Source organism: Rousettus aegyptiacus, unplaced genomic scaffold (assembly GCF_014176215.1).
Source record: "Rousettus aegyptiacus isolate mRouAeg1 unplaced genomic scaffold, mRouAeg1.p scaffold_m13_p_1, whole genome shotgun sequence".
Taxonomy (NCBI): Eukaryota; Metazoa; Chordata; class Mammalia; order Chiroptera; family Pteropodidae; genus Rousettus; species Rousettus aegyptiacus.
In genome coordinates, this window is record NW_023416284.1 from 157,362,445 (window position 1) to 157,390,349 (window position 27,905).

Genomic DNA, 27,905 nt, shown 5'->3' on the forward strand with positions numbered 1-27,905 from the left:
ACAATAACAATAAATGTGGATGAGCAATTTGAGCTGAGATCCTCCACGCAATTCCAGCTGGGCTCTCTCATGCAGTTGGCTGGCTGAGGACTGACTGAAGAAACTACTATGTTTCTATCACTGCCAAAGTGGCTAGGGGTTCTACAGTTTTAAGAGGGAGAGGAGAAGCAGTTTCACTTCAGGCTTCGAACTAGCGTAATTTTACTTTCACCACATTCTGTTAGCCTATACAATTCACAAGGCCAGTCCTGATTCAAGAGCTGAAAAAAATAGATTGCACCTCTTGTAGGAGAAACCATAAAGTTACTTTGCAAGTCAGTATGCATATACAGAAATGAGTGGAGAATTATACTCTTCTTTTGCAACTTGCCACAGAGGCCTTTTCTGTTGTTTGCGGTGAGATGAGTAGGACTGTTCATTATTCAAATTTCTCTTACTATCAAAGGTACTGTTTCTTCCTTTGTAAAAACACACTCAATGTTTGATAAAGGAGATGTTGTGTAAGAGGTTATTCCTATTGTACTTTTCAATTTATAAAGAGCAGAATAGAAAGAATAAATAAAAGGCAAAGCCAAGATACCTTCATACACTTAACAAATATTTATTAAAGCACCATTTATGTGCTAGATGCACTTAGGTGTTGAGGATATAAAATGAACAAAAGAAACAAACAAAACACAAATTTCCCTGCCATCATGAATCTTATATTTTAGATCTTGGCACCATGGTTTATATTGGTCTACAAGATAATGAGCATTGGTGATCAGCTCACTTGTAACATGGACAGATTTTTTTCTTTGGGATTTGCTTCATCAGTAGCTGCAGTCTCCATTAGAATTTGCTAACACATTTACAAAGACATTTGTTTATTCTGGCAAAATAAAATATCTCTCGTGTTTTTTGTTTTGGTCACAAGGTGAATATTGACTTTTTTCTGTGACCGCTATGTTGATGTGCTAATATGTGTTTGCAAGATGGCTAAGTAGGGTTAAAGATCCAGCTTGTGGCTGTGGAACAGAGCTGAGTTAACAGGCCCTTTGGAGAAATGACCCCAAGACCTTGGCTTCATTTGCAGCCTGTTCTAGCCAACTGAGATCCCTGCCAATTAGGAGGATTCTCTAGAGAGAGACTACGAGAGCATCAGCATAAATTTAAATTTTGGACCCCCAAGTATAGTTTCCAAAAGGTCCTTCTTGTCCTTTGCTAATTACAAAGTAAACATTTCTCCAGCAAAAAGACACTTCCTCCTTTCATGCTCCTGTCCTCTTTCCCACCTCCAGAATACAGTCACTCCTTGAAACTGCTGGTGCTGCTGAAACCTCTTTGGCAGAGAAGATACCTCACATTCGAAGCCACAAAAGAATTATTCTTTCCATAGATCATTATCTTGTTCTTTTATCTACTTCAGCAACTTCTTCATAGAAGGGTTACAGACTAACTTTGTAGATTGTTGCAGCCCGGCAGAGAGGATTGGATACTTTGTCCTTAGGCTTCCCAAGAGGTGTGACCAGGCAAATACAAGCAGGTTACATTAGATTCTGTGACTTCATTGAAACAGAAACATTCTCAAGCTTGTTTATATTAAAATTATATTATTTTAGCATCATGAATGGGAATGTACCACTCAGCTGGTTTAATCCTTTTATAGTACCGTCAAAGCAAATTCCAAATAGAATGAGATCTGTTATTTTATTCATGGAAAAATCGAAGCATAAAGTTTCTAGCACAGTGCGTAGCACCAGTAGGCTATTATTATTAACAGGCAAAATGGGTATAAATGACAAATTCTTGAAAACCTCTTAATCCACTATGTTTCTGTTCTTTATTATGTGTATTCCTCTTTCCAGTTAGTCTTCAGTTCAGACCCTTTTACCTTTCATTTAAAACACTCTGTTTTTCAAGTCCTAAATTGGAAATGCTTTTCTATAATTTTTCTTTGAGTTTCTCCAAAAACATTGTTTTTAAATATGTGTGACTATTGGTAGAACAGAAAAAACAACATGTCAGTATTTATCCCTCATTGATAACCCTTTGTATTCATCAGGACATTTCAGCTGAAGATGACAGATTTCAAATTACCTTAAGCAAAAAGGAAACTATTTATTTTAGACACAGCTTGTTCTAAATACTCAAACAATATTACCTAGCTCTTTCTCACCATTTCAATTCATTCTGCCTCTGTTTCTCATTGTTTATTGGCTTTGTTCTCCCCTGTTGCAGAAAGCCTTTCTCTACTCAGAAATACTTTCTCTATTCAGGGGAAAGCTGGCTCCTAGCAGCTCTAAATCTATATTTATATTGCTCTCAATACAAAAGGATAGTTTTCTCTCTTCCAGGATCCATTCTCATGAATGGACTAAAATTGACCTTGCTTGGGTCACATGTCTACCCCTTGAACTAATCACTGAAACAGGGAGACTGGAGTACTGTGATTGGTCTGCCCAAGTCGCATGACCACTGTTGAAGCCAAGAACATGTGGACCATTTTGAGTGGCAGTTCTATGCAGGAACAAGGGTGCTAGGCTGACAAAAGAACAGATGCAAGTGTCTCCCTTCTAAAATAAGTTCAAACTGTACAAAATCTAGAAGCTTATTCTTTTCTATAGGGTAATCACTGTCCAATATCATTTATGGGGGAAAAATTAAGTGAGGAAGAATAACCAGTTTTTCTCCATCTATTTTAGACTGGAGAGACATGTCCAGCATAATGCTAATAATATTTTAATTTTTTTTTTTTATTTCTCTAGTTTGGTAAAAACATTTTTAATGTGAGTTAACTGAATCTGAAATGAATAGAAAAAGAATCCACTACTCATGAGAGTGGTTTCTGGGATTGATTTGTACAAGCTTAAGTAAAGACATGACCATTTCCATTTCTAGCTGCTGAGTGTTCTGCGTGAAATGTACCAGTATGGGTAATGACCTTTTGTTTGGTTATGCACCAGGCCACTGAAACTTTAAAATTAACTCGAACCTAATTACTGAACTTTTGTGTTTATATTGTGTATATACCACCCCAGGTCATAACTCTAGCCTCTGTGAGCCCAGGCTGTCGTAATTGGGAATTTGGCTTGTAAAGAGTTGTTTTGTTTATTTGTTATTTCTGCTGGAAAAGTCTGCTTTTCCTATTTTTGCAAAGGATCAGATTTAACAAAGAATTTCTAAACAGAGTTAAATTATATTTTATATCTCAATGCAAACATGTCCATTTTTTTTTTACTTTTACATTATATGAATCTAATGTCTAAAAGCACAATGCTACTTATTTTTCACTAATATTTTTAAAAATGTCACACTTTAGGCAAGAAAATACCAACACATTAAACTCACACTTGGGAAATATGAATAGTTGCTAATTCTAAAAATCAAGATAGGCATAGAAATATATGCATATTTAGGATCGGCAGTTAATATCTAATTGTGACCTTATTACCCTAATTGACAGAAATAATAACCTGGTGTTCCATAATGTAATTAGTAGAATGCTAATTATATGGCTAATAATTTTTATGGAATATGGACATATGATAGTGAAATGTCCCTCAGAATAATAAATACACACTGTAAACATCTGATATGATGTATTTCTGCTTTCCATGCAACACCAAAATCATAAAAGAATTTGGTTTTATTTCAAATTTGATTTGTTTCAATAGCTAAGACACGATTTACTAAAGTATTTCACGGGCAGACCTAAGGTGGATCCACACACATTCAGTCTGTCAAATTTTTTCTGAAATGTGTAGAAAAGGGAGTTTTCCTGTTTAATTTCTCGTCCTCAGCCCTTTGGCTTTCTACCATGTTTATGCCCTTTGTGCCCCTCCTGCTTCATATCTTACCTTATCCTTTCCTCCCATGCCTTTGATTTTCAATGAATTATCTGCTCCTAGAATCGTTGTTTCCTTTCGTGTTCGCAGTTTTTAAAATATAATGTTTAATACCTGCAGTGTTAGCTTAGTAAGGTAAAAGCATACTGAAATACTGTAAAAGGCAGAACCATCTCAGTTCAACTCTGGGTTAACTGTTTATTTGTTTTGTTGTTCAGTTTTCACAAAAGCATCATTTTTAAATATCCATAACAGTTACATGCTATGATATGTATAGAATCCATAGTAGTGTATATACAATATACTCTAATGGCATACATGTATAGTAACATCATTTCCTGTGTTTTGGTCTTACTACTATAATAATCTTTATAATGTTAATGAACTGATACGCTCACTTTCTAAATATAGTATTAGCCTTTGTATATCCTACTTGCCTCATCTGTAAAAGGGGGATAACAGTAACTACCTCACAGTTATGGTAGGACATTATGTAGTGTGTGGGGGTGGTTAATGAGTTTATATAAAACTCTTAAAACTTTCGTCTGGCACGTGGTAAGCATTCAATAATTATGAGATCTAATATAAAACACTCAAACATTGGGCGGATGAATCAAAGTATGTTCATATTTTAAATATTAAGGTATTCTGCCAGACTGGTTTTCAAAAAGTTTTTAACAGTTAACATTTGCAGTGTATCACAAATGCCTGTTTTCTTATATACTTGCCAGAACTGATGTTATCAGTTTTTTTTTAATTCTTGCCAATCTGATGTGTTAACAATGGTATTAGTTTATTATTGGCACTTTTCTGAGTATTGGTAGGATGAATCATGTTTCATTCATTATTTGAATTTTTATAGGATACTCATTTATATGTTTTGTCCATTTTTCTATTGAGTAATTTCTTTTCTGAATCAGTATAAGAACTCTTTGTATAGTAAGTTTATTAACCTTTTATAATGTGTATAGCAAATATTTTTTGTATTCTGTTATTTATTTGACTATACTTACAGTGAGTTTTCCTATCTTTTAAATAATCACAACTTTTCCTTTGGGTTTGCAGATTATTTTTAAAGTTTGTTAAATACTATAATCTTATATGTGTGGATGTTCATTCAATGAAACTTTATTAAAAATTGTGTGCTAGACAGTGCTAGGCACACTAGTGTAAATGTATTTGTGTGTACACATGGTGATCCATATATATACATACATAAGCTTTCTCGCCTTCAATCCCTCATAAACTCACTTCTTCCTCTACTAATCTAATTAAAAGGAGATGTGTATTAGGATTAATCTTATGTCTCTTGTATAGTAATAGCAACATATGAAACATCAAAAACGAGAGAGTCAATGGAATCGTAAAGATGTGTAACCATCCTTTTTTGACAATAAATGACACCAACACCTAAAGAGATAAAATTACTTTAGCCAAGTGACTTTGTTCCAGTCCTGGTGCATTGCAGTTTCCACGAATTTTCTGTAGTATTGTGTTATTTTTTTCCATTAACAACTGTGTTGATATTACTAATCCAATTCGTGGAGCCATACAGATAATTAATAATGTATTACTGTACTAGCTTTACCTGCTTTTTGTTTTTTTTTAATCACTTCTTATCAGCTCTATTTTTAAACAGCAAAGGGAGACACCTACTTGAGCTATGCTTAGATGCTACAATGGAAAAGAGACAGTCTCCCGTCAATAAAATAGAACTTTCTTAGTAAATTTATTCTCAACACTTGGGTGGCTTAGGGCCAAGTATTGTGGAAAGCAAATTTGAGCATTAGGCTAAGAAAGTTCTACCTGAAAAGATGGTCTAGGAAGGAGTACACACACACACACACACACACACACACACACACACACACACACACACACGTGAAGAGGCAGGCAAGAGGTTTCTTACAGGGAGAAGAGCAATCTTTTTAATGGGCATTTTACTGAGTCTTGCTTTGCTCCTGGTAATATATTGCTGGGCTATCTACAGATGCTTACAAGATGAGAAGTTTGGATGAGAAAAGTCATTTTAAAATGGGTTTTAGTAACAGAACCCTCTGCTTTATTGAAATCTTATGTAGAACCCAATATTTAAAATAGATAAAAATAGAAGTGCATGTTGTCGGAGAGGATATGGAGAAATTGGAACCGTTGTACACTGTTGGTGGGAATGTAAAATGGTAGAGCCACTGTGGAAAACAGCATAATATTTCCACAAAACATTAAAAATAGAATTACAATATGATCTACCAATTCCACATCTAGTTATATATCCAAAATAATTGAAAGCAAGATCTCAAAGAGATATTTGTAAACCCATGTTTATAGCAAGATTATTCACAATAGCCAAAAGGTGCCTTTCAAGTATATTCTGTAATATACATGAATGGATAAACAAAATATGATATACTATGAATATTATTCAGTCTTAAAAAGGAAGAAAATTCTGTCACATGCTACAACATGGATAAACCCTGAAATATGATGCTAAGTGAAGCAAGCAGTCACAAAAAAAACAAATGCTATATGATTTTATTTATGTGAAATACCTATTTATAGAGACAGAAAGTAGAATGGTAGTTGCCAGGGGTTGGGGGGAGGTGGAAATGGGGAATTGTTATTTAAGAGGTACAGAGTTTTCGTTTTGCAAGATGAAAAGTTTTCTGGAGATAGAAGGTGGTGATAGTTATGCAACATTGTGAATGTACTTAATTCCACTGATCTGTGCACTTAAACATGATTAAAATGGAAAGTTTTATGTTATGAACATTTTACTACAATTTACAATAATTTAAAAATACGGAAATGTTTTATTGAAGTAAGAGCTAACCAATTAATAGTCCTGCGCTAGAGTATGAAACCATTAAAGATTTCCAATCTCTTTTATGTTTTATGTTAAAACCTGAACTTGATACTCTTGTGGACTCTTGACTGTAGTAAAGCACAATATTTTTTCTTATAAAAATTTCTTGAATCTCAGAAAGGAAGAATATATCAATGTGTCCCCTAAGGCATCATACAGAGGTTATGTCAGATGTTGTAGTGTATATTATGCTGTAGCTGTAGGATGTTTCTTTAGGGCGACAAGAAATAAGGAGCTGTGAACACTACTCTCGGGATACGCTAACATGCTGGGCTTTATATTTGTCTGTTTCTTGGTTTGCTCCTCAAATTTATATTCATTTATTTATGAAAATGTTGCTTCCATATTTGTCATCTGAAGCAGCAACACTATAGAAAAGAGACATGAAATTTTGTAACATTCCTATGTACTGTACACATACCCTTTAACTTGTAGCAATCTTTAATGTATGATACAGATATCATTCTGAACAATATCTTTTCTCGTTATTTGTCCCATCTAATCCCCTGGCACAATGCTTTTATCGAGATTTCTGTCATTTATATGTACTTTTTTGATTGCTAAATGCATAATCTAAAACACTAGGTTGCAAACCAGCCTTAAATTGGCACAGATCTTAGGAAAACTACTCTGAACACTTTTTATATAAACTCTAAGGAGGTCAGATTTAGAAAAATCTCAGCTGCTATACTTGGATCCTATGAGCCACTGACCATTTATAATTAATATTAATAAATGGCAGATGACAGATGTTTATTGCTTAAGTAAAACTGTGTGTACAATACTAAAATTTAAAAAATAAGTTAGTTTAAGACCCAAAGGACTTGAATATATGCATTTGGAATAATGAAAAGAATAAAACTACAACATGTGACCCAGAATCCTCTAACTGCAAACACCCAGTTTCATAGGAAATATAAAAGTATTTTTAATCCATCATATTAAACATTGATTTTCCATGAAACTCTATCCCTTTAAATTAAATTGCCTTTTTTACAAGCCTACATTACTCTCATTAATATGCTATTAACTATTGATCTCATGGTCTAAAACCAAATTGCTTAACATGTATAGCTTTTAAAATCATAAACTTTTTAAAAAATAATATTCAAATTCTAAATTGATTTAAATCCTAATATTCTACAGGTTCCCAGTAAATAATATAACAACTAGAAGGGAATTTATTCACCACTGGACACTAAGGAGTTAGGACACAGTATTTAGTTACCTTGCTATATTATTCTGGGAACCTGATAAGAAGATTAAAATAGAAATGAGACTCCTAGTTATTGAAGGAGTAAAAATGGTTTTCAAGAGAATTATAGTGGAACTCAGATCATATTACAAAAAGCCAAAAAACAGAAAAATAATTTCCTTGAGTTTTATATACTTATTTAAATCTAATAACTGTATCCATTGACAGATTCTTTCTGATTGGGCTGTGATTTAATTATATGATTTATCTAAAGCTTGGTAATTTGCATATTTATCTCATGTAGCCCTTTAAATATTTTGGGTATCCATTCATTGTTGTTATTGACTCCATTTTAAAAATAAGGAAATTGAGGCATTGAGTGTAATTAACTTAAAATTACAGTGACAGATACTGGACTGAAACCCAGACCTGACTCCATCCAGGTCTAGTGAGACCAAATAACTAAGGCCAAAAAGAGTTTATAATTACCTTAGGAGTGTGAACTAGTAAACAAGTGAATCAGGACTAGAAACTGGATCTTTTGTGTGTCAATCCAACTTTCTTCCTATGCTCTTTCAACGCTTTGCCACGTGTTCAAGATGACCATTTATTCCTTTTCTACTGATCTTTTCTACTATGTGCACCACACATGTGATTGACATTAGCTATTATTTCTTATTATTGTTGTTGCTGATAAAATTGAGAGTGTTCCATTTCTACCACCAAAACTGCTGTCTTTCTTTCTGTTTTATAACCATTCTATTATTCAAAGAACAGACTTGAACTTATGTGCAAATTGGCCAGTGATTCCCTTTTGCCTTGGATGTTTTAAAGCCGAGTGGTTTCCACAAATTTCCCACATCATATTCAAATGCAGTAAATGGTTATGTTAGCAGCATCATTCTGTCTAAACAAAAACACTGTCAGTCAATAGAGTTAGTGGACTTCAGGCTCTAAGTGCTTTATGCAGTTTTTGCGAGGTTATGTTTAAATATGGATCCTAATAAAGATCCTTGTTTGGTTTTTTAAAAGGTCGTGAAAATGAATACCCCAGCCAACTACTATAAAATAACATTGAAGACATAAAACAAATTTCACTAAAAAATGAATTTCAAAGGTTCAGATTTTGAACTCAACTTATGAAGTACTGTATATATGGTCTCCTAAGTGTCATGCGAATCAGTGAATATGCCAGACATGGAGCAAATTTCCATTCCCAGGAGGCTTCCAAGCCTGAAGCAAGCTGTAAGTGGATAGAGTTCCAAGAGAGAACACAATGTGCATGTGCGAATAAAGCAGATGCAGCATGACTTTTGGTTTGTTCTTTGGGAACTCACGACTATATGGAAAAATCACATGCTGCTCTCAATTGCTGGAGACATCTGCTGATAGCACGTGAGTTTAAAGCTAAGGCAATGGTGCAGAATTTCTCCTCGAATATAGTAGCTTAACCTCAGAAACAAGGAAAACTGTTAACAGAATAAAAGTTTTATTCTATCATTATAAGTGTACGACATGTTCATCCAAGTTGGCAAACAGAGTGTAGTAAGCTATTTGTCTGCAAAAAAGATGGGAGCATTTATTCCCTATAGTAGTATTATTAGATATCTATTTACAGCCGTTAGTTTGGTCTGTCAAAGACCAGCTCATTTCTAATGGCATGTATGTTTGTAATACCTTGCTCTTAGCAAAGGCTTAAAAACTTAAAGAGCCTTTTAAATATTTTTTTAGACATGAAATTGAGCTCACAAAATAAACTTAATGGCAAGTTAGTCAGAAACACATGGATATGTTTTCTTTAAGTTATATACAGATTTTTAGAATAAAGATGTGGTAAAACCTACTAGCAGTCTATTAAGCCTTCTAAAGCACTTGAAACGTAATTAAATTTTCTTTTTTCAAATTCAAGGATGTTCTAATGGAAATAACAAATTGGTGGTTGTCATTTTAGCATTGCCTGTGTATTTTTACAAACACTTCATTTAGCCTTGTTTTGGAATAGTGGATATGCTCCCTCCCATTAGGAAAAGTCCAAGAGGTGTGAAGAGAATAAAAGAAACATGGAACATTAAAGAAGCAGGGTAATAGATATATTATGAAACTAAATACATCTTGCTGGGTTTGTTTTGCTGCTGTTGTGTTAGGAAAATGGCTTCTTTTGAGGACCATGGCTTTTCAGGCTGATCTCACTGCCACCGTATTCTTCAGGGTCATTGGAATGCAACTAGACTTACCATATTTTACTCAAAAACTAAGTATATGTGTGCTACACAGTAAAAATAATACGTATGGAGTCAGAGAACTAGAAACATAAGCACCAACACATTTTTAAAATAAAACCTATTTTATGACCTATCTGTATTCATTCTCAGTTATATAATAGATTTTCATTTGAAGTACTCAGTAAAATTTTCCTAAGCCAGTTTTCTGAGACATAGTATTTGGATTTGTGGAGAAGCTTTCTACCCTTGGGCAGCTTTATCTTAACTCTTTAAACTAGCCATAGAATTGTATGAGAGAGAATTTTAGACTTTTTTCATTTGTATACCTGACTTGAGGCACAAATGCATGAAAATTAATTCAGTTTTAAAACTTTCTAGTGAATAGGTTTTATAGAACATTTTCATTTAAAAAGAAGGGATTTCCACAGTTTGCTGAAAATAGTCAATGCTCACCTCACCATTCTCTTTATATTCTATAATTCATTTGTCCCCTCTTACAATACATTTTTCCAGTACAGATTTATTGATTTGTAGTTTCATCCCTATATTTGGCCCTTAGTTTCTCTTATTTATGTTTTGTTTGTGTTTCTAACTTAGAAAATAGAGTTCTTCTATGAAGATAAAGTCCCAAAACACAGTAGTTAGTTTTTGTTGGGGTGGAGGTAGGGGATGCATCCTGCTGAATTTTAAAAATTCAGAAAATCCGAAGAAGGCAGAGCTTTGCTAATGCGAATTACAGAATTTACTTGAAAGGCATGCAATTATGTTACTTTCTTCAGTTGCATATGGTTAATTTAATGCTGCCAAGTGGATATTGGTTATAGGAGATTGCTTCAGTTATCATGTGATAATGACTGTTAACATTGAATTTCTTTTTTCATAAGAAAACTTCATACTTTTTGATAACTTAAATATCTCTGAAAACGACCGTTTGTTTCAATATTAAGGTACTTAACAAATCCTCCCTCTCCCTGATAATATTGCTAAAGTCAATTTAGCACACTTATCATATTGCTTTCTGAATCACAGATTCCCAATTCATGGATTTATAGCTGATTTTTTTCATTAATTACTCAGCCTGATTTCTGCATCTCTATACTAGACTCGTTCTAAAAACTAGTAAGAAGAGATCTACTACCAAAGCTGGATATTATTAAAGACTGTATTAAGCCCGGTTCACCAAATTAATACTGGTTGAGCGAGGACACATTATATTGAATAAGTGTATCTTTAGCCATATTCTGAGATTCATTTTAAATTGTTTTATTATAAGAATTATGTACTTATCATCAAAAACATCACTATTATTTTAAAACACTTATAAAGTGCCCATTTGAAAATGATATGCTGTTGGATGCTTTGTAATGTTAAGCAGATGCAAACATAAAGACAAAAGCAAATTCCAAAGTATTTTTGCAGCCATGCTACCACCATAAAAAGAGATTTGTGACCCCAATGTTACCTTAACATTGTCTTCAGCATTTCATATTTAATTATAGTAGATTACTCACCAATATAATAAATATAGATTTATGAGATGCTTTAATGTTCTTAAAACAAATGAAAACCACCCAAGAGGAGCCTCACCAACCCTGAGGTTGTCCAGATTGTATTGGCTAAGATTAAGTGGAAGATCATTCATCTCCAAGGGTCATGCAATTAATTTTAGAGTGGGAGTTAAAGCAATGACTAAGCAGAAAAGGAAGCTGAAGTACAAGCTTGTAACAAAAGAGGTTGGAGCTCCAAAGTCAGGGAACTTATTTCCTTTTTTGTGAATAGAACTAAAATATTCACTCCTTACTATCTGCTTCTTTGGGTCCTAAAATCTCATTTGTTTGATCAGCTATTTTCCATAACTATTATTGTTATGGTCAAACAGAAGAAAAGAATAAGGTTTTAAAAGAGCACAATGTGTTTTAATGTCTATAGAGGGGAAAAGATACTTTAACTTAGAAGTCACCAGAAAGTAATTTTAGGTGATTTTATGATAATCTAAAGTTTGCACACTGAAAATACTCAAGATGTACTTTAAAGAAGAAAAGAAATCTACGTTTAATTGCAAATAAAATCAAAGCTCATCTTCACTTAGCTCAAGTGATACCCATTGGAAAAAAATAAATAAATTCATTATAGCTAAATTATAGTACTCTTAATAATCCCTCTGATTCCTTATAGAAGCACATTTTTATTTCCAAAAACACTGCTTGCTTCCCCCCGCTCCACTGTACTAAGATTCTCAAACCCTACATTTTAAGCCAAGACTTCTTTCAACTTAGTCCTTCTTTAATAGTAAAGCCTTTTTCTAACTGGGGAGAATTGTGACGCAAGATTGGCCTGCCTTTGGGGCTTTTAATGAGAAGTACCATGGCTGATGGTTTATGAAAGTGACTGCGAAGTTTATTGCTCACGTCAGTGTTCCCACTGGATATTTTTCTCATTCTTTGGGAATTTAAAAGAATAACAAATAACCAACAAAACATTAAAAACTATAACATATTACCCAATTCTTGGGATTAAGCCAGTGGAACTAAAATCTGCTTAAATATCACAAATGTGAATTCCCAGCTTTTCAAGTTACTGCATTGTACCAAATGCTCACCAATGACAATTCTCTATCTCAGTTGTACCGAAGAGGCACATTCATCTGGTAGCTGTCAACTCAGAGGTTCTGCCTCAAATCCAGTTGATCATAGAGCAGGCAGGAGGTGCATGTTTGCCTCTAAGGTAGAAGAGGTTTGTGCACTGTCAGAAAAAAAAAAAAAAAACATGAATGCAAATGTAATCTAAAACCGATACGTGGTTGGCACCAAATATCCCATGCCAATATTAAGTGCTCGTCATTAGAATTTAACTCTATATTCTATTTGAATTAGTGATAAGGTGTGAACTTAGTACATCACAAGCTATAGGAACAAATAATCAGAGCTGAGAGAAAAACTAAAGTGATGAAATCAGAACTGAAAAGATTTAAAAAGTATAAACTGAAAAGATTTGCATTCACTTTCCTTCTTTTTATAACTTTAGTAAAAGAAATGAAGACAAGTGAGAAAAGACTCATAGAAGCCAAACATTTTTACAAATGTGTTTGTTTTTCCTCAAAAGTCAATTGTAAGTGCTGTCCAGGGAAGGGAGTCAGAGAAAGCCAAATAGTGGTCTAAAAATTTTGTTTTTGATATTAAAGTTTTGTTGTTCCTTTCTTCCCCCCAAAATATACTGGTGAAATAAATTTTATTACACTAGTATTAGTCTCATAATCTCTGGGATATAGTCTTTCTTTGACTCATTTCTGAAATAGAAATGTAGAGTGAAATGAAACTGGTATTCATTGAATATTAATTAATATTTACTTAGCTGTTCTTCTAGGGCTGCGCATCCTATGTAAGTCTTTATAGTCACCTTGAATCCAAATACCAAATGTTAACTAATTAATTTTACTGTATAGATTTTTAAACAGATGATACCGTAGTTGACAAGCAGTAGCATTTTGTATAATTTGGGCTGGACAACAACTATAAGTGTCACAGACAACTCCTTGAGATTCTCTCAGATATACACATATGCTTCTTAATTTAAAATTCATATCAGAATATATTTCTTAAAGCAGCTTTAATTTGACCCCTATTTTTTCACATAATTCTAAAAATAAAAAAAGTAAAATGATTGAATTTAATTTTAGGTACTTCTTCAAAGATTTTCCTAAAATAATAGGAAGTCTTATAAATAAATAAATATGCTACAAATATGGTCAGTTATAAATCAGAATAAAAGTATAATATCAATTTCCTATGAATTTTCAAAGAAACATATGCCGGGGTAAGAGTCAGTACAACATGATAAACATTTATTGCCTTCTTTATGTATTATATATATTAACAATATTATATATAATTATACATCTTATATAGCTATATAATCTTATATATATAATCATCCATTTTCCAAAGGATGTTTATATTTTGTAAACTTTTATAAATGGAATCAATAAAAATGTAGATATACAAAATACATATTGTTCTAGGTTTCAACTAGACTTTTTTATATTACACTTCAAAAGTATGAAACTATTTCTGAGAAAGAAGCATCTGTGTCTTTTCACATATAACTTTTCTTGATTATTTCTAGGAAGGCAGACTAAACATGCAGTTCTGACATAATGCAGCATCCCATTTTGATTTCTGGTTAACTCAGAAGCCTTCACCAGCTGAAAAAAGTCTCCGAAAAGGGCAAAACTTTCTGACCTCAGGAGGTTCTAATAGTAAGAATTGAAGCAATGAACACCAAGAGTAGAGAAAACATGGGAATAAATTCCCCAAAGTTCTGTGAGCACATTGGTGTGGTTGCATGGAGGAAGGCATGGTTTCATTCTTAAAGAATCTTTCTGTTTTCGCATTCTTCCATTTCTTCAAAGCTGGTCTTGCAGATGATATAGTCCAGATGAATTTCTGCTTAATAGGAATTCTTGTTCACAAATTAACACTGAAAGTGTATCTACCATATATCTAAAACTAAAATGAGGAGGATCTACCTTGTTTTGAAATTTGGCTAATAATTAAGGAAAAGCAAATTTTTAGGAAAAGCAAATTTTTGGTTCTCAATTGGATAAATATTAGATGTATTAACTTAAAAAAAATAGAATGTGATTCTTTTGGATATTTAGCTGCCTTTGATCTATTAATTTGCAATGGGTCAGCAATAAATTCAATTTCTCTAAATTTCCTGAAATAAAGTTTTCAGAAAGGAAATTGAAGTGCTTATGTTTTAACGGTCTGTGTAGACAAGTCAGGTGCTGTTCATAACCAGGATGATCCATTCAAGTTACCTAGAGCATTCAAACAGTGGGTGGTCTTCAAAACTGTTTTTGTCATATGTTTATGAACTGAAATATAAGAACCATTACAAAATTTGGACTGTATTAGTTTTCTATAGCTGCCATAAATTACCAAAAATTTAGTATCTTAAAACAAGTTTATCATCTTATAGTTCTCTAGGTCAGAAGTCCAACACAGGCCTAATCAGGTTAAAATAATCAAGGTGTCCACAGGGCTGTATTTCTTTCCGGAGATTCTAGGGGAGAATCCAGTTACTTGCCTTTTCCAAATTGTTGAATTTTCCAACATTCCTTGGCTCATGGCCCCTCCTGTCTTCAGAGCCATAGATGGCAAGTTGAGTTCATTTCTACATCTCTCTGACTCCCTCTTCTGCCTCTTCTTCCACTTTTAAAGAACAATGTAATTATATGGGGCCTGCCTGGATAATCTTAGATAACCTCTCTATCTCAAAGTCAGCCAATCAGCGACTTTAATTCTATCTGCAATCTTAATTCCCTTTTGTAGTATATTCTCAGGTTTTAGGATTAGGGCATCGTCATTTTGAGGAGGCTTTTATTCTCCCTACCACAAAGCTGTTCCAGAAAATCAGGTCATGCTTCTTAAAAATCTGAAGGGCCCCCAATTTACATAATACTCTCTTAATGGACCCTAGGTAAATGGTCATCAAGCCAAGGACAAACATGAACTGGAATTGATCATTTTTATGAAGTGGACCCTCACCATGTTGATTTTCTCTATGAGAATTGTTGACAGATTTAGCTAAGTCTGCCCAGTTCTTTCATTACTCTTTCTGTGTTTCTCTATTAACTATCTTTCACTGATTTAAAAAGGAAAATGGATTTTTCTCATAAACAAACTGTAGAAAAAGATGACTGAATCTATCATCCTTAATGCTTGCATGCATGTGTTGTGCATATTAATCAGAGGACAAACTGAAGTTGGAAGCTGGATATGATGATACTGTGAGTAAGCCTTGTATGCTCACTGCTCCCAGCTGGGGTGATGTAATGACACCATGCCTCATATAGAACAATTTTATTTACTGGGTCACATCATCATCAAAAGCAAAGATTCCTATATTAGGAACAGCATAAAGAAATGAATGAAACAACAAAATCATGACAGAGGAATAGTAAGTCTAATAAAATAAATTGATGTCCAACTAGCAAATTTGTTTTTAATGTGTAAAAAAAAAATGTCATTAAACTGTTTTGTTGTTTAAGCCTGTGGTATCACTACTTGTCTTGCTTTGCATGATTCTGTTGTTCAATTCTGTCTTTTTGTCCTTTTATTCGACTTTGTGCATTGACTAATTACTATATGCTAGGAACTGATTCATTTGAGAGTTTATAATTTTATGGGAGAGATGGTTGGAAACAAATAAGGGCAAAGTAGATGGATGGGTATGGTGCCCTGAAAACAGAAAAAGTAAACTGTTATTGGCTCTTGTAGGCTAAGTAGAATTTTTCTAGCTAAAGAACTTTTCCATTGAGGGGAAGTATCTAAGGCACAGAGCAAGAAAGAGCATGATGTGATCGAATAATAGTTAGACCTATAGTGTGACAAAAGCAAAAGCAAATTAGGGAAGGACGCAATGCTTTATAAAGTAGACTGGAGACAGATTCGAGAGGGACTTCTAAGCCATATAATCCAATCTGTAGGAGTACAGGCATTGGGGAGATTTAAAAACAAGAGACTAAAAGGAACAACAGATCGGCCCTCAGCACTGTAAGAAGATAACCTAAAAACAAGGTGGAAAACAACTGGAATCAAAAAAACCCATAGCCTGGTGTTTGCAAAAATACATTGTAGAGATGACTGAGACATGAATTAAATGATATTGAAGAGGGAATAACATATTCGAGAGCTATGTAAGAGTTAACATTTTCAAAATTTCACTAAAGCAGATGGACTCGAGTGGATTAAGGATTTTCACCAAAAGTCTTAAAGGAATTAAGGTTTTACCCTGGTCAGATTAAGGCAATTTTGTTTTTAAATGTGACATGATTCACTCAGCTGTTTTATATGTTCATAGGGATCATGAGCATCATCATTTTGGGGAGTCACAATTTCATATTTCTTTGCATTTTCTAAGTACTTATATATCATTTATTCCTCACACCTACCCCAAAAAGAGAATAATAAGAATCCTCCATTCGAGTTTATAAATGTGGCAACTGAAGCACATAAAGGACTTCACCAAGGGTCACGTTGCTGATAAGTGACACAACCAAATCTAAAATAGACATTTTCTGATACCCATTTCAGATTTTTGACATTGAATTTAATGTCACACGTGTTTTTTAAATACATATTTTCAAAAATTAGGTCTCAAGAGTTTAAGTAACTGCCCCCAAGAAGAGACAATAACCAAATTTGACAGAGAATTAGACTCAGATCCTTTTAACTTCAGAATCTAAGGTCATAGAAGCTATACTTACTGCATCTCTCGTCACCTGCTGGAGAATGGTCAGGGAAGACTTCATGGAGAAAGCAGCCTTTAAAATATATCTTGAAGGGTGTATAGAGGCAAAGACTGATTTTCGAAACATTTAACAACCAGTACAATAAAATATGTTAATTAAGAGTCCATGTGTAATTTTAAAATGTTAAATATGTTAACATACATAAAGAATACAACTGTTTACCATGTGTTTAACTGGCAGTGGAAATCATCTATTAGAGCATTCAACAATCTCTGAAATATTTGCTGGCTTTGAAAAATCACTGGTAGCTTTTTTTTTTGTTTGAGCAAATTTATATACCCACACCCAGACCTGTTCATATTGAAGGAAGGAGGCCCAGGGGACATTTTGTGCTTAACTCCTCAAGTCTTCTACAGCTAAAAAGTACCAACAGAGTTTGCAAGGCCCAAAAATGCACTTGATTAAAGGTGGCCAACGTGTAATGGGGGAGAAAACTTTTTTCTTCCTACCCCTCCAACCCAGCAGAGACAAATTTGCTAACCTTTAAATATGTCTGATTTCCTTAAATATTTTTACTCCCCAGTATTTTTACTCACTTCCTGACCACTACTTCTTTTCCTAAAAATTCCCCGGAGGTAAGAGAAGAGCTTATATATAATTATTGATCACATATTCCCCTTTCTACCTTAATATGGTCTTCAGGTGCACAGGAAGTTTGTTCACTTTGCTCAGAAAATAAAAACCAAAACATAGTTTATCGAAAACTAGTTATCCCATTAAAAATTTTTTCTATTTTATTTGGCTTTTTTACTTCTAAGATTATCTTATTTGATTCTTAAGTACTCAGTAGGGCAATAAATGTTTGTTTTCATGAAGACCGAATAAGACAGAGTTTATTTCTTCAGGAATTGTCACAATTTCTTTCATTTTCCGCTCATTCACTTAAGTCTTTTCTAAGCCTTTCTCTCCCTATCAATTGCATTAGACGTGTCATCTCTGTCTTTGGATACCCTCTTAAGTTGGAAGTTACCTCATACTACCCAATGGCCCTTTATTTTGATGGAATTCCACTGAAAGCAAAATTAATTGAATTATAACAAAAGCCACCATCTTTCAAAACCCAAGAGGAAATCAGGAATCTGAGACTATGTGGTGCTATTTCAAAAGCCCCAAGATTGGGCCAAGATGAGCCAGGGTCATATTTCATTATTTTAAAAGAAGACTACATTCCCTACTCCACCAGATAATGTATCATTTACTCTTGCTATAGAGATAATTTAAGGAAGAAAAGGTTATTTTGCCATCATTTGACTTATCAGAATCACCCGAAGTCCCTTTCTCTCCTCTTCTATTTCCTCTTTCTGTCCCTCTCCCTGACCACCTTTTATTCTCCAGTCTCTGAAATGTGTTAGGCCACTGTTTCCCAGTCTGGAGCTGGGAGATGGACTCTGGTCCATACTCTCAACCTCAGTGAAACTTTAGAGCCTTCAAATTCCTAAACTTCTCTAGAATTTCAATTAGCTGAGGACTCCATAATAATAAATGGGAGTCATTAAGACAAGTTGTTTGAAATACTGGGTAATCACAGCATGCTTGCATATATGAGAATACACCTAAAACATCTCTTTCCATGCCTCTCCTTCCCCAACTCTCCCTCAAATAGAATGACAGTCATGAAATCAAGAAAAGAGAACATTATTCAAGTTTTCATTTAATTTTTAAAAAAACATTTTATTGAGTAGCTACTGTGTACAGGCTCTTGCCAAAGAGAAAAGCCATGCTACCACATTATTTGAAACAACGATAGCGATGTTTATTAGTATACCAGGTATGCGGGCCTCATATGCTTCTGAGGTTCTCTATGCATAAAATCATGCAAATGAATCAGTAACCCACTGCTAAAAGCCCCAGTATTATCCACTTCACCCATCAAAAAATAACCTGTGCTGTAAATTATATTTTCTTTTTAAATATTTTTATAGGAAATCCAAATTAAGGTTGAGTTTCTATAAAGATAATTTTATTATATTTGAAGTTATTACTACATCGTCCTTCCTATTATAAAAAAAAAAATAGAAACAGAGTTCAATATCACCTGACAGATTAAAAAAGGGCCTAGAATATAGATTGAAATTCAGTATATTGTGATACACTGAAGGATCCAATCAAAACAATGGGAGGAAATAAACTAAGTAGCAAAGAAAGAGGAAGGTTATTGAACTTTTAACGATAATGTTAGTGTTGGAAAAGTCCGCACAATAAAGGTTGAGCATCTAAAGAATGAAAGTAATTCTTCGATTTCTTCTGCATTAATCAGGTGTTCATTAGAAGACTATATTCTATTTTCCCGACAACATTTTGAACATTTGCAAGAACAAAAGTCGAGAGGTCGCATGTGTTAATGTATGGAAAATGTGTTTGATAAGAAAAAGTTAAAAGACCTATAATTTATCAAAGTCTCTTAATTTTAAGTAAGGGTTAAATTTCCTGAAGGACTCTTGTGATAAGACAAACCTCCTTTCAGATTCGTTGAAAATTAAATTGGAAAATAGACTCTCTGTCTTTGAATTGATATTTTTAAATTCACCAGGACAATAGAACTTTTCCATCTGTGGAGGGAAGGGACCTATAAATAAATATGTGCATATATGTTTATATGTACATACACACACATGCACACACATTTGTTGCACATGTGTCTACTCTCCCAACTCTCCTCCTCCATGCTAACACACATCAGTACAATGACAAAGGGAGCACAGTGAGAAGCTGTCAAATGAAATACAATAAAATCTTACTAATATTAATTATATTTACTTAGTTATAAGGTTGATGTTTCTAGATTATTGAACTCTCAACTGTCAAAAACAAATTAAAGAAATTAAATTCGCTGTATTCCACTCGAGTATATATAACCACTATAGATGAAGTAATTACAAGGAGCTATCTTGCTGGTATTGGAAATGCATGTGGAAAGTATTCCTAATTAAAAACAGATATTTGCACCAACAAATAGAGTTGGAGTAGAAGTATTTTAAAGTTTGCATTATCTGCCAGAGGTAAAATATGTCCCTTATGATTTTATTTATATTGTGAATAAAATTTATTTATTACAGATTTTAATGTTTTAATATTTATTACAGATTTTAATATAGGCCAAGTGAGATTTTCTGTTTCCCAAACTAGTTAAGAAATCGATAGCTTGAGATAGAGACTGTCACACAAAAAAAAGGAAGAAAAAAGAAAATACTCAAGGAAAGTAAAAACACTTGAGAAAGTACTAAAGGTGTATTTTAAAAATTAGCTTTATATAGGTAATAAATAAATAGCTGAAAATGTTAAATGGTAGCCATAAAAGTGTGTGACATCTTTACTAATAATATCATGGGATAATGCACACTAAGAGACTTATTTGTTTTTCCCCCTGCAATGTAATTCCAGATTAGAGTTACATATTTTTCACCCATAGAACAGTTAAAAACTTCAAAGAAAAGAAAGAGTAGGCTATGGTAGAATGAAAATTAGATAGCAGAGACAACTAATGTAGAAAACGATGAAAGAGACTAGAAGAATATCAACATTTCTCATGTAATCAATCATTGCAAATCTGTCAGCAAGTATGAGGCCATCCTCTTCTGTCAATTCAATGGAGTAGACAATTTGAGTAAGGGAAGAAGTATAGCACAGTCAAACATAGCTATCAACACTTCTTTTTCTGTCTCAGAAGAACAAAATTCTGAGACAAGTTCTTGGAGCAAAAGGAAATTTATCCAAATGAAAATCAAATGATAAATGCCAAAAGGATATTCTTTCTTTGGAATTCTTTCAGTTCTTCAATTTAACCAGCTGGAATGAATTTTCAAGTAGCATTCTGTTCAGTCTTTTGAAATGAAGGACTTTCCTGTTAATTGGAAAGCTATATTTCATCAAAGATGAAGACAGTGCTCTTGGCTTAGTGATTCTTTTAGAGAATCACTAAGAGGGAGAGAGGGGGAAGAGAGAGAGAGAGAGAGAGAGAGAGAGAGAGAGAGAGTGAGTGAGTCAGAGTCATTTGGTAGGTATTTACCATAAACAGATTCCAGAACATGTATTTCGAGTATAAAATACTAAACTGTGAGCCTACACATCTAACTAAAGAAAAATGGGGAAAATTCACACACCAGTGTTATTCTAAGCTCTACATATTATCATTGTGCTCTCTTGTGAGAGGAAAATGTAAGGCTAGAAAAAAATCAGACAAAATTGTTAATTTTCAGAATCAAATATTGATACAAGTGAGGTTTCTGTTTCTTCTGTGGTAAATAAATTGGATAAGTCAACAAATTTAAGCATTCTTTATTGTGTTACTTTAATATGTGTTATCAGGCTGGAGTAGCATAATTGTTAACTCAATTTACAGCAAAAAAAGTTTAAAGTTCACCAAAAAACAAATATTTTCAAACTAATCTATACTTTAGGCAGCACTTTCAACTTATTTGTTGATTAATGATATAGTAATAAAGTTGTTACATTTCCATTTTAAATTGACATAAAATTAGGCAGATTAATTTATTACAAAGAATGTGAAAAAATTTTTAATAATTATAATGAAGTACTAAAGATATAACTTTTTCCAGACTTCTTACTGAAATCACTTGATAGGTGGTCTGGAATACAATTGTGTACTCTGCTTCAAAATAATTTTATAGGACAACCTATCTATGATACTATTTACATACTTTAAGTTTGGCAGTATATGTATGATAGAAATGTCTACAGAGACTATTTCATTGTTTTTTTCTTAATATTTAAATTACTAAAATAGATTTTTTTAAAGGATAATATGAAAGAAATATTTGACACAAGCATTTCATAGACCCGTACATGTTCTCTGCCTTGAGATAAGATGGTGGTCTATAGCAGCAGCCTGCTCAAGTCCAACGTGGGCAATGAAGAGGGAGGCAAAGTAGAGTATGAACGTTCTGTAAAAGATAAACACATCAATTCATTTTTGATACAGTCATAAATACTTTGAGAAGACTGCTCTAAACGGAAAATTGGGGGGATGACACTTGACAGTGCTGCTAGACAGGTGTCATTGTTTTCTTTAAATAGGAGAGTCAGCCACACTACTATCTAAATTGCTGAAGATTATGTTACAAATCCCCTCACTATAAGTTCATAAACAGTATATAAAATAATCAAAATACATATAGTCATTTTTGGGGGAGCAATAATATCCATTTTACAAACTAGTCATGAATTTAATGGCAAAAGCAATGAACAAAATTTGAATGGATTTAATGGGTAAAATTTATCATTATACCCTTCGACAGCAAGTAAATTCAGTTTTAACATGCTTATCCAATAGATACAATTGTCTAAGACTCAAAATCTAGTTCAAAACATTATGAAAACATGCTTAGATCCAGAAATTTTCAACATGTAAATTAATGTGTATAATTTAGTTTCTGAGAGTTTTGTAATCTAGCCTAATGTGGTGGATAGAATTTCAAAGTCAAATTAAGAGATTTTGAGAAAAAGAAAAAAAGGAAACACTGAAATTACTAATTTCAAATGAACTTTTAACCCAAGGTAGTTGATTCAAGAGAAACAAACCTACATAAAAAAATACTAAACTTTTTAAAATTTTCATAGCACATTTCAGCTGGGTCGACAGCTATTTTTTTTAATCGAGGTAATTAAGAATACTAAACTTAAAATAGTTATGTAATATAAATTGTAAAGCTGTATGTTTTAAAAATATTATAAAATAAAATACAGGATATTGTTTACTTTTATAATGAATAAATTATAAATATTGCAAATAGTAAAAAATTAGGGGGGTACTTCTTTCTCTTTGTTCCTTTAATTATTCTTTTAGCACATGATTTATAACAGGAATACATTCTAGCATGAAATAGTCAATATCTTTTAACAGTTTCTTTTGGACTCTAGTTAACAAACCTTTTGAATGCAAGGAGTCCGGGCTAGAGTTCTAGGTAACAGAAGTAATGAGGTGGAATAGAATTACCTTGGGTGATAGGACTGTGGAAACATCTGTCAAGATATAGAGCCAAAATTTAAAATTTTAGACTCTAAGTCTTCAGTGAGCAATGAAATTATTTAAACAACGGGCAAGAAAAAGATCTGTAAAGGCCTATTGACATAATCAAGTCAAAGGAAAAATATTTGATTTGGCAAAAACGGTTTATTATGCTAGAGTAGATTTCTACAATTAAATATAGATTCTAAAAAATGTGATTCTTAATATTATGGTGTTTGTTATAAAATGAAATGATAGGATTGCATTCAAACCTCTGTGGGATTTTAAAATTTAAACTCATACAATTTTTCTATTTCCTTTTTGGTATTAAATGTAACAAAATATAAAACTCTCTGATAATTTTATTAGGATTTCGAAATGTAATGATGATACTTTAAAGGTAACATAAAGTTTCTAACTTAGAGATAAATTATATACTATAAAAAGTAGTTTTCAAATTATGTATGTAGTATATTCTATCTATATATTATTGGAGGAGGAATAGAAATGCTGAAAAATAAATATACTTGTGGCAATAAAAAAGAGAATAGACAAGAAAAGAGAGTAACCAATGAAGTGATGAAATGGCGCTGACACAAAATGCTGTTCCGATGAGCAAGTTGCTCAGAAAATTCAAACTTCAAGAGGTTGAATAGTTAAGTTCTAAGTCTTAATTTTCGTCAAACCCATCTGTTCAATAAGTTGGTAGTCCACACCTGGACACTTTCCTTGCCATTTTTTTTTTTTTAACTCCGTAGCTCAAAAGTGAAATAAAACAAGGGTGCCATGTCACGTGGCGTTCTATCAGGACGTAATGTGGAGGCAGAAGAGTGTCATGGTTAAGAGCCCTTATTTTCCTCATCTGTTAAATGGGGGTTACCATAGAGATTGTAGACTCAGCGCTCTTACTAAGAAGTATGTGTAGTACATTTAAGTGTTCATTAAATCTTAGTTATCACTACTCTTCCTATTTTTAAAAATAGATCACCCAAGTCATCTTCACCTTGATTATTGCAACAGGTTACTAATTGGGAATTTATGGGGAAAAAAGAGAAACCTACATAACTTTGTCAAGGAAAAGATAAAGAAAGTAAAGAAGGTTTCTGTGAAGCAGTGAGATGTGGACAGAGAGTTATACATCAGGGCTGAGTTAGATCAAGGGATAGAGAATGCATTCTAGGTAAATGTATCAAATATATGGGATCAGTAAACATTGTGGGTTGTGGTGAGTAAAGTGCAGTGGGTAGTGGGAAGACAAGTGTGAGGCCATCAAAATGGATGACAAAGTAAGCAAGGGGCCGGGTCACAGAGGACAAGGACCTTAAGTACCATGTTAAGAAGCTTGGGTTTATCCTCTTTCACCTTTTAAAACTAACTTTCAGTGACTTACAGTCAGGACAGTTTTGTTTCCAAATTCCAAAAAGAATGTCACACAACTAGAACACATCTCTTAAATTGGCCCTTTTCAATTGGTGGCAAAATGCTATTTCCATCTTAATATGCTTCAATATTCAGAGCTATCTTTGCAAAAATGGATTCAAGGTTATTTCCCAAATTAACAGCATCTAGTAAAGTACATCATGACATGTCAAATTATTTTTCTGTGAATAATTAATCACAAGCATCTTGGAACTTAAATAGAAATGCAATTGAATTAATTCGTGTGTTAAATGATAGAGCAGAAAATTCAGGTAGCTTTACATTTCAATTTGGAGAAATTAAGTGCCTACTATTTTTTAAAAAAGTTTTCTATTCTTTCACTTTTCACCATATTGTAATAAATTTCTAGGTTAAAATAAAGGCAAGGAAATAACTATTTCTATTTTATTAAAACAAGCAACAAAAGACGAAAGTTTGAATGCATTTTTTTCAATTCAATTCCTCTTGCTAATACTATATCTGAGAAGGAACTTGGCCTTGCTGACTTTCAGTTATTTTATTCACCACTGGGTCAGGCAGTCCTGTTTCTACATAGCCAACAGTTCAAAGGCCTTTACATATGTATCTACACAGTAAATTGTAATTGCTGAAGAAGTTACACAGTAGCAATTTTCCCATCTTTACAAATTTTCTCCAGTGACTTCCTAACTAAAAGGAACAAAAATTGGAATTTTCATCCACTATACATAAATATCACATCCAACTCTAGATTAAAAAATTTTCAGATTAATTGCATTTTTCACATCTGTGCTTTTTTTGAAGGTATAAAGCCATGGGCTTCCTTCCTATTGAATTTTATTCCACACCTAATAGAGAAAAGACTTAGGAAGAATTTTTAATTTTTAATGGGATATTTATTTAATTGGTTCAAATTATAGATTCAGTGCTATTTAGTCCTCAGTCTAGAGAGTGGGACACATTTTTAGCTTTGAGAGAGTATCTTAGTTTGTCTTGGAAGCGGAGCTACTTAAAGCTCAATGGCTCCCCTTAGTGGTGGCTTGAAAGAAATTCACCAAGCCGTTGCTTTTGTAAAGACCTGTGAACAGATGTTTCTAAGCATCCAGAAACTTGTGAGCTGATTTCATAATTTGAGTAATTCTCAATAAAGAAATTCTATTTGTGATTATAGGGAAACACTTTTTATAACCTCATTACATTTAATAGGATAATTGAGCAATTTTTATAGTTTTTATTTTCGCTTGCAACTTAAATATGCAATACATAATTTAGGAAAAATGATTCAGGATTATTTCCTTCTCTCTTTGTTCTTTTTTTACATGTTTATTCTTTTTTAGTTAATATTTCTAGTTGAGTAGGTTTAAAAAAGACAATGAGCAACAAATTTTCCTTATGTGTCTAGGTATCTATTTCAAATATACCTAATCAGAAAAATTGCCTTGAAATTAGTAGACTGGAAGTCAAAAAATATATTATATCCCCTGGGGGAAAAATATAGGAAGTTATGAGAAATAATATGATATGAAATAAGTTTCGAGAGTATGTTTAAGAAAATTGGATCTTCTATTGATCTACACCTATGGTTCTTAAGTTGGCTGCACATCAGAATAAATTGGGGTGAACTAGTGATTAACTACAGGTTCCTGGCTCCATCATAAAAACTACTGAATCACAGTCTTCAGGGATGGGCCCAAGAATATGCATTTCAACATCATCTATGCTTAGAAACAGCAGCAAACCTCCTTGGTCTGTAGAAAGCCCTAGGAGGCGTTTATATAAATGACTCTATTTTTGTATTAATAGGCACTAATTTCAGAATCTCAAAAATGTCAATTACCTATTCAATTACATGACACTGGTTTGCAACAAAATCAAACAATATGTGGCTATATGACCTGCATAGAGATTAGTTACTCTGAAAAGTTAAGACTCAAGAATAAATACCCGTCACTGCTTACTTACGCTCTCTCTATGGATTTTTATTACTTGTAGAACTGTTTCTGAAATAGAAAATAATATTACATGTCAAAATACTCTCTTGGTCTTTTCGAAACTACTCACAGACACATCCAAATTCTGCCCTGCTCTCAGATTCTGATATTTGCCTTTCTATAGTTTTCAGTACCAAAGGTCCTTAGGACAAACTTCTAACATGGCAATCAAGCCCTGTTTATTTTTCTAGCTTCTCTGGGGGAATATCCTATATATAGGCTCTGATCGAACCAAAGAAATCTACTTTCAGTTTCCCAGATTCACCATGCCCTTGCATGCCTTCATGCCACTGATATATCGTTTACTGCCCCACATACCTTTCTTCCCTCATCAGCCTGGCAAACTCTTGCTCTTTCAGTAAGGCTCAGGTCAAACATCTCCCCATCTGGGGAGTCTTTTTCAGGCTCCATTGCCAGAGTCCGGTGCTTTTCTTTCTATGCTCCCAGTGGGATTTTGTGCATACCTCTATTTTAACATTAGCTTGTGACTGTAATTATTGTGTCTGTCTCCATATCTCCCTTGTATCCCCAGGTTTTAGCACATTTTTTGGCATGGAGTAGAGACTTAATTCATGTTTATGTAATGAGTTATTAACAGTTGCTTTTATTTCTCCCATGATTGATGTGTGCCAGGCACTATGCTAAGTGTTTTACGAGCATTTGTGAATTCTTAAAGAGTTTAACATGTAGCATTGATTGTCCACATTTTAACTATCAGAAAATTAATCCTGAGAGATATTGACAATTCGCCAAAAGCCACACAGCAAGTTAGTGGCAGACCTAGAATTTGAACACCAAGTTTTTCTAACTCTAAAGACAGTGTTCTTAAATATTCCACCACAGTGCTTCCCTACAAGGGCTCATATTATACTTCATTGCTAATGACAATTTCTCTTTAATGGTCTCTATCCAAACACCACACTCATAGTTGGAACATTAAGGGAAGATGAACATTCTTTTAATCATAAGAATGCTCTACAGCCTAAATCTGGGGCACGTGTGCACACACACACAATCAGTGAATGACAGCACAGAGACATATATGTAAGGTCATGATAACTGGGATGCTTAGTTTACAAAATTACCCAAAAAAGTATAAAAATAACTGTTGACCACATCAATGGAAAAG

General features: G+C 33.3%; 1 protein-coding gene across 2 annotated transcripts in view; it reads left to right on the forward strand.

Annotated features, from left to right (window-relative positions):
* The window catches only part of RSPO3 (R-spondin 3), a 77,414-nt gene that overhangs the window by 44,028 nt on the left and 5,481 nt on the right, over positions 1-27,905 (forward strand). Inside the window, exon 5 of one of the 2 annotated variants that reach the window (XM_016157114.2) lies at positions 1,281-2,723. The exons of the other annotated variant lie outside the window; for it this stretch is intronic. Coding sequence (XP_016012600.1) covers positions 1,281-1,378 — 98 coding nt within the window. The 3' untranslated portion in view covers positions 1,379-2,723. Of the gene's footprint in view, positions 1-1,280; positions 2,724-27,905 lie in introns of those variants that run through there. 2 annotated transcript variants of the gene reach the window in all.